The sequence below is a fragment of the Pelophylax lessonae genome (assembly GCF_965119305.1).
Source record: "Pelophylax lessonae genome assembly, chromosome: 6".
Classification (NCBI taxonomy): domain Eukaryota; kingdom Metazoa; phylum Chordata; class Amphibia; order Anura; family Ranidae; genus Pelophylax; species Pelophylax lessonae.
This window is the reverse complement of record NC_138773.1, coordinates 116,252,312-116,261,076: the sequence shown is the minus strand read 5'-3', so window position 1 is coordinate 116,261,076 and position 8,765 is coordinate 116,252,312. Positions and strand designations below refer to the sequence as shown.

Here is an 8,765-nt window from a genome sequence, read left to right as displayed (position 1 = left end):
ATCACTGGACCTACCCTTTAGCATTAACCATGAAACTAAATGAATGGGAATACAAAGTATTTCACAACTTCCAAAAGTGCCTTTTTATCAAATAGCCTAACAGCCTTCAGTATTGAGACCATTAAATATAAATTACAGCATACAGAATAGTCAAAAATAAATGACATTCTCTGCATTAACAGTTTAAATTAAATATCATATTTGTACCTCACTTTATAGTTATAGTGCAGAAATACCATGTAATCAGACTTTTCTTGTTCCTTGAAATTCTCAGCTTTAACATATTACAGTACATAATAATGAATAATCCAGAACATACAAGTAAAATCGCACCTAATAAAATGGTAATGTAAAACAGTTGTTCGGTAACCCATAAAGTTTTTTTAACGTAAACTAAAACCTAACTACATATTGCAAGGGGGCCTTTTTGAAACGGGCATCAACATTCCATTGTTATTTAGAATTGCTAAAGTTTGACCCCAAGGCATAAGGTGCTCATTATATCTTAATGACATGCTGAATATTAGTATATAGAGGATGAAGAAAAACCTGTTCCTGGGGAAATTGTCCAAGAAGGGGACCCCCCCTAACATAGTAGAGATTTCCTCTCACCTCCTGGTTACATACTTTGGATAGGAAGAGCAAGAAAATCTCCAAAATGAGATAAACACAGCAAAAAAAAAAACCCGACTTCCTCTATCCAAAACAATACATAGGTTTAAATTATTCATCATGGAAAATAAATATAGGACATGACTCACTTTTCTCTCTATCTTCCCGAAAGTGTGCTCCAGTCTTTCCCTTTGTCAACTGACAGACACAGCTTTGAATAAATGTTCATGTCTTGCCTGCTACTAAATGGTTCAGTTACATTAAAAAGTACTTCATTTACTTCTCATAGTAAGTAAATAGATTCAATAAAACCTCTATAGCCCTCATCCAAACTGAAAAAGGGAACAACAAGTAGAAGCAATCAGTAAGCTACTAATATTATGGGTTTAAAATGAACCTGTACTTTGCCCATTCAGTAGTAAAGCAAATCTCCTGCGCTCGAGTAGAATGTGACAGAGGGAAGAGGGATACTTCAGACTCAGGTGGAAAAAGCCTATGGTCTTGCTGTCCCCTCAGGATCAAGGGTATCCAGAACCAACTGATAAAAGGATAAAAGAAAGGGGGCGCACCGACCTAGTGCATTACCACTACAACCATTTATTAAAATTTTAAAAGGTAAGTAATATACTCACAAGGCAGGTGTGAATGTACACACCTCAATATTGTACATAAAAAATTGGCTCTTAGGAAGGGGGCTCGCCCCTGAAACGCGTCAACCCAGCCACAGCAGCCCCATACGGCACACACTGCATGCCATTCAGCTTCGTGTGGGATCTTGGCTACCTTGGAGATTTTATGTACAATATTGAGGTGTGTGTACATTCACACTTGTCTTGTGAGTATATTACTTACCTTTTAAAATTTTAATAAATGGTTGTAGTGGTAATGCACTAGGTCGGTGCACCCCCTTTCTTTTGCCTTTGCCCATTCAGGGCAGGGTAAGAGGCTCACTGGTTAGGAGACATGGTAGGGAGCCTTTAATTACTTAGAATGACTGCCCTGTCATCCTATTCATCCTTTGGATGCTACCAAATTTCTTGTGTGGTTTCCAATCATACACTGGGTCAGAGAATACACAGGAGTAAGAACCCAACCCCACATGACCGTAGGTCGGCTGACCAGCCACTTACGCACAGAACATTGTATTGTGTGAGGTAGGGGATAGATTAACATTTGTCTCCCCCAAGCCAGAGATAACAGGATGGCAGAGGAATGTGTTGAAGATAAATAAAGACTCTTCACCATGTTAGCTATGCAGCAAGTCTGTGTGAGCAAAATACACTAAAGTTTCCTTAATCTGAGTTCTCAGCCCACAAGAATCATGAGAGCATCTAACAGGGTCAGTGTGAGTGTCTTTCCTGAAACCTGTATGTCAGCAATGCCTAAACAAAGCACTAACCAGGTTGTTTTCTTCTATATGCATCTATGGTTTGATTCTTTTTTGTCCTGTAAATATATGTAAGTAACTGGACAAACAGGTTATTCTAAATAGCAGAAGTCCTAATGCACATAAGGCCTTCATGTAACAGATGTATCTAAAACAAGAAATTCTTGTGCTAATAATTGTGAGCAGCTTTGATGTTCTAAACTGCATACACACATGAAAAGAAGAACCTGCCTTGCTGTTATGGATAACATAAAGCATCCTCTTTCTTTTTGACTATAGTACCTGTAAAGCTACTAATAGGTCAACATTCTATTAAAGTGAACAAACTGAAATACAGGTTGCTTTTCCAAAAGACAAACAACTTAAAGCCCAATTCTAGGCCCCATCCTTTTCATACCTTTGTGTTTCCTCATGCCTAGCTATAGGTGGCAAAAACAGATACCAGTGGCAGTGCATGCTTTTGCCCCCACTCTGATACTACAGATGGTTGGGCAAAAGTATACTGAAGGCTTGTACCAAGTTTGCAGCCAGCAAGCTTTATGTACTGTATCTGTAAAAGATGTAAAGGTCTTTAAGTGTCGGTTCACACTATGGCGACGCGACTCTGCACTACTTCGGGAGGTGACTTGTCAGTCCTGTGCACCGCGACTTTGGTGCGACTTGCACGGACTTCATATAATGAAAGTATATGCAAGTCGCTCCGAGGTCGCCCCGAAGTAGTACAGGACCCTTTTTCTAAGTCGGAGCGACTTGTGTCGCTCCTATTAGTACGGGTCCTGTAGCAGTCAATGGACTGCGAGGGACCGCGACTTGTCAGGCTGACAAGTCGCCTGACAAGTTGCTCTAGTGTGAATCAAGTCTAAGGGTCTACAATGATATGAAAGGATGATGCACAGAGGTTGGCTTTAAAGTTGAATTCCAGGAATGGATATTTTTATGTTGATACAATGGTTAAGCTTGAACCAAACAAGTATGTATGTGCCATGCCTGGTCGATCCCTGTAATAGAGCCCTAAAAGTCTCTGCTACTAAAGAGATTCATGCAAGTCCCATACAGAGCAGATGCCCAGTGTTTGTTGAACACAGACGGTTGCTTGCTCGGCAATTACATCACAATCTCCACCTCATCTCCCCCAGCTTCCATGAGGATTGGCCAGATATGGAACGTGAAAACTTACATTAGTCCAAGTTGAACCAAAGTAACTACATTATGCAAAAATATCCATACCAGGAATTCAGATTTAAAGTGTTAGTGAAGTCTAGCATGAACTATTACTATAACTAAAAACAATCCCTCCTTCCTCTCTTCCTATCTGTCCTGTGTACTCTGTATAAAAAAGATCTGTGTACTTACCTTTTTTTAAACCGGTGCGATCAGGTCAGGTAATCCCGCAGCTCCAGCTTTCCTATGTAGGGAGAGCTCGACAAAAGCTGTGGATTCTCAGAGCCATGAAGTCGCCCATAGGTTGGCATTGCCCATACATTGTCAGCACACCTTCCTCTTTCCTGCAGCAGTTGCTCACTGACACAGGGAAGCCAGAGCTGCTGGATCACCAGATTAAAAAGGTAAGTATAAAGATATTTTGTTTTATACAGGGTATGCAGGCTAGGTAGGATGAGGGGATGGGGGGGGGGGGGTTAAAAATAGTTAGAGTTAGCCTTATTTTGTACTTTAACTACTGTATAACTCTATTTTACCCTACCCATGCCTTTGCGATGTCATGAACTTTATACATAAAATCATATAAACTGCATTACATGCTTCCAACACTTTGTAATTCTTTTCCCACATTTGTGCTGATCTACATGTTGTATTGATGTATAGATTTGATAAACTGTACTCAGTACAGCATTGAAGTTTTAATGCATTCCCCAGTGAATACAGCAAAATGAGTCCTTCCTGGGAAAGCCTTTAAAATGGCAAATGGCCAGACATGAAGTGAGAGAAAATCTGCAAAAGGGATATAGGCAGAAACTAAAAAAAAAAAAAAAAAAACTGACAAAGGTTCTAGGTTTCTCTTCCTCTACGAAGAAAAAGTATTTTCACTTCTGTCTGAGTTTATTGGGTAAAAAACCAATAGGTGTTCTAACCTTTCCAAATTCCACATCCAAACCATATCTGGACATACACTAAACAGCCAACAGATGTAATTGTTAACAGTCCCAATATGACATTTTGTCCAGTTCTTTATTGCTCTCTTTTAGATATACAAATATAAAGGAAGTCAGACACATGGTGTGGTAATGTTACTAATAGAATGATATAAGGAATGATAATTTAAGCAGGCCTGCTTCACATGGGTGTAGTTAAGCGTGCACCCACGTGTTTGCCATGTTCCACATACAGGCTGTCCCATTCATGTCAATTGGGATACAGTGGCTGCATGGACCCAGCTGCTGCTCCCAATTTGATATCCATGTGGGTGTAGGTGCGTGTGGGTTTGTGTTCCCATACGCAGGCAGTATGAGTTCAAAGACATGTACTCACATGCATCCACACACCAAATTGGGAGCAATGGCTCTGTCCATGCAGGCACTGCATACCAACTGGCATGAGTAGGACTGCCTGCATGTGGATATATGGAACACTTTTGCTTCCTGAGCAGGCAAACGAGGCCCTTGCATAGTGCTGGAAGAAGGTCATCCAGTGCCCAGGGCAAGGATGCCAAACTGCGCCCCCCCCCCCATCCCTGCGATAAACCATTGCACCCAGGGCAACCGTCCCTCCTGCCCACCCCTTGTCCCAGCCCTGCCTTGCATGGGTGTACACTTAATTAGGCTCTTGTGAATGAGGCCTAACTTGAACCCATGTATTGTCCATGCAGGTTCACTTTAAAGGATCATTCACACAGGCAGAAAGAAAAGTACACTGTGAAAAAGGATCATACGAAAAATTAGAAGAATGTTTGGGTACACTGATAACCATGCAACTTGAATTTGTTCACTAAAGACTGTTATACAGGGCTCAAATTCCAACTGATTCAGTTCATGGTTGCCCCTGTCGGCACCACCAAGTTTGACAAAAATGATTGGGTGAAAAATTGTCATCTGAATAGGACCTGCATCCAATCAAAGTGCCTGTCAGAGTACAACAGATGGCAGGGGAAGTTAAGCCTCGTACACACGCACCGATTGTTGGCCGACCGATCGGCCGTCTTTTGTCCAGTGTTGTTGTGTTGGTTGAAATGTGCTCTAGACTGCAGACGAATTTTGTCGGCCAACAACAACCAACTGCAGAAGTGATGTCATGTTCTGGTCTACTTTTCGTGTGTTTTTTCTTCTCTGAGTATGCCCAGTCTTGCTCATCAGACTTTTGTCGGCCGAAATCTGTACTGACTGACGAACAATCGGCCGTTCTGGTGAAGGCCAACAAAAATTTTATAGCATGCACACCAGATTTTGTTCGGCCGAAAAGTCGCAGTCGGTTGTCGGAAGCATCATACTAACAAGCCGACAATCGGCCGATCGGACGTTGGCCGAAAATTTATGGCCAACAATCGGTGCATGTGTACGGGGCTTTAGTCTGTTTATCTCAAATGGAGCAATCTTCCAGATTTCTTTGGTTCAGCCCACAGGCTGAACAAAACAAATCTATGAGTGCATAGCCAGCTTAGAGTCAGTGGAAGACATGCTGTATCTGTCCACATCCCGCCACTGAAATGTTGAAGTGAAAAAGTAGCCAAGCAGGCCGCACAATGAAGATCTTGGGGATCAGACCTGGTAAGGATGCCAGGAAATGGTGATTAGGGATCCCTAATAATTATAACTTTACTAATTAACGTACAGTACTTGTAAAAGAGGCTTGAACAGTATAAATACAAAAAACAGGGCATTTTAAATGTGTTTTGCATTCTTAACATCCAAACATAAAGCAGCTCTAAAAAGCCACCTGTGTGAACAAAACTTTACAGTCAAACCCTGCCTCACTGCGCGTCAATGTTCTATAACTGTATTACAAATACAATAAATATTACAAAATGTGCAAAAACTATCTCTATTAAAACCATTATTTTACTGCAGTTTAGTAGAACCACTATACCCTGGGATTCTGGCATTTTGGAATTTGGTACAAATAAAATAAACATTTTCCTGCAGTGCACAGCCTTTAAATGGCAAAAATAAAATGTACCCTGATTTCATCCCATTTCCTTGGTTTGGAATACCACTCAGAGATGTGTATGTTTGCACCTCATAGACTCTCTAATAAAGCTTTTTGGAGAGGAACTCATCCGTAGAATCCGGGGCATTTGGACCCATAAATTAAGAAGCTGAAAACACACTTTGTCCAACAGATCCAACCCATATCCCTCCAGCAGGTTTACTGGCATTGCTTCTTTGAACATTTTTGGCAGGGCAATAAAATTTGGAAGATTGCTGTTACCCAAAAAGAAATGCATCAGCGATTCCTTTTGCAAACATTCTTTCAAGAACATGAAGTAGTCTGCCATCCTCTCCATCAGTAACAAATCATCCCACTTCTCAAAAGGAATTTTCAGTAACAGGTAAAAGAGAGCTGTTTTCAAATTATAGGAAGATAAAATGGATCTCCACTGAGATGTGAATGAAGGTTGGAAGGTCTTGGCATTGAGGTCCCTCAAGCTCTTCATGATCTGTAGGCACTTCAGGTGGCATGAGTTAGAAGGGGCCTGATCTTTAAACCAGTTCAATAACTTTTGCTCATGTTTTGAAAAGTTAATTCCCCAATGGGAATCCAGATTTACATTCTCCAGGCAGATATTACTGCCCCAAGGTTGGGCTGTTAGAAACACTGAATCTCCCAAGTGAAAAGCTGGTATTAGTCTCACAGACATGGAGATATGACAGCAGACATAATCTGATCTTGGGAGAATTTTGAGGATGAGTTTATCATCAAATACTGAAAGAGTAATGTAACTCCGCTCTTCAAACTGGTACCTGATCACGTTGAGGCATCTTTGTATCTTCCAGTGGAACCATTTCTGGACAGATGAAGAAGACAGTGCATGACGAAGGCCTACCTCTGTGCAGAAGCCATCACTGAATTGCTTGTATGTTTTTGCCCACTCTGACTTTTTGGCAGCTGCCACTCCACAGACAATGGAACCCTGAAGACAGGGCATCAGCTCTTTACACAAATCTGAAAAAAAGGGTTCCAATTTGAGACTTTGTGGAATCTTAAGTGGCACCAGGATGTCAAAAAAGTCCGGACTGTTGATTTTATGTTGCTCATAAGCGCTGCCAATCTGAACAAAGTCCCCCCTAAGGATGACACCCGTGTCATGCTGTTTGGCTTTGCCCACCCTGATGAGTTCACCCACTATCTGGCTCACATGTGCCTTGCTGTGACCAAGAACATGTGGTGAGAGCCTGATGTGTTGTTCATAAAACGACTCCAGCAGATTTTTCCTGACCTGCTGCTGATGCTGTTGCTGAAAAGTTATGTCCCCACGTTGGCATTTCGGGGAGGAGCTGCAGCATCTGAAGACAATGAAACATAACACGAGTACCAATCCTAACTTGATGAGAACTTCCAAGCTGCTGAATGATTCCTCCTGGCAGCTCCCATCCTTCCCCTCATTGCTGCTCCTCCTCAAAGTCAGAAACATGCACCAGATGCCTGTAAATAGGACAACGACCAGCAACCAGAAAACTTTCAGATTAAGTGAATACACTGGCATCCTGTTCCATAGGAAACTCACTCATCCCATGCTGGGCAGGGTGGGTGCTGCTGCCCTTCCTCCAAAAGCCTGGCAGCAAGCAGAGTCTGGATCTTTGAGAAATCTTCAGTCTGTTCCCGGCTTGTGCTGTTCTGACCGTTATTCAGAAAGAAACTTCCTCTTCCGAGGAGGGAATAGTAATAGGAGGCTGCGTCATATTTTCTGTGAGCTCAGAGGAAATGCCAGTGCGTGGTACCACAGGGGCTAGCTGGAGTAGTGGCAAAGCTGTTAGTTATCCCCATAGACCTCCTAGCAATGCCACGCTGTACACACTGCTGACAACTCTGCTGGCTTCAGGACAGAATGCTTAACTCCTTCTAATGTCAGACTCCTACACAGTACAGTACTACATTCTCACTTCCTGCACTCTGCTAGACTAACTCCTCTGTTATGGGTTGCTTAATAGTGTGCAGCCAGCTCACAACTTAACTCTTTCTTTACCATTCTGACCCTAGACAGAAAACAACACACTCAGCTTTGCCAGCTAAAGTCAAGAAAGTTTGTCTGGAGTTTTTTAAAGTCTGTTGATGTTTTATCTTTACTCCTGCTTAACGGGAAAGAAATACAACTGTGTATGCTTTTTCTAAAGAGGAACTCCAGCCATATCCTTTATCCTGGGAAGGGAGAATTGCAGCCAAAAAGTGTAACTTTATTTATTTATTTTTTTATATTTATTTATTTTTACTTTTGAATACCATGTAGAATGTTAAGCTACATATACATGGCCGCACAGAAGATTCCTGGCGATGTTTCGGCGTTTCGGCCACATACAAACTGGCCGCAGCTATTCGGTCACTTTGTATGTTGCCATAGCACCGTGTTGCTGCATGCAGTGGTGGCATTTAACCTCCTCCAAAAGGCAGCAATTTATTCACTCCGTGTGAATGTAACTTAAAACCTCTGTCCAGTTTATATTGCAGGTATTTCCCTGGGAAGAGATTTGAACCCAGCTGGGCTAGGTTCACATTACATGCACAGCATATTGCAGCGATTTACTGTCCAGGCTTGTGTCACTTCCAGCGGCAAGCGGTATGATGTGCGTTTCAGAGGATTGCACTGCTTGTTTTTTTC

General features: G+C 42.0%; 1 protein-coding gene across 1 annotated transcript; it reads right to left on the bottom strand.

Moving 5' to 3' along the window:
• Positions 1–5,780: 5,780 nt before the first annotated feature.
• On the bottom strand, positions 5,781–8,048 carry ITPRIPL2 (ITPRIP like 2). The gene has a single exon (XM_082262094.1). The coding sequence runs from the start codon at positions 7,653–7,655 to the stop codon at positions 6,165–6,167; it is 1,491 nt and encodes a 496-aa protein (XP_082118220.1). The 5' UTR covers positions 7,656–8,048; the 3' UTR covers positions 5,781–6,164.
• Between the last annotated feature and the right edge of the window lie 717 nt (positions 8,049–8,765).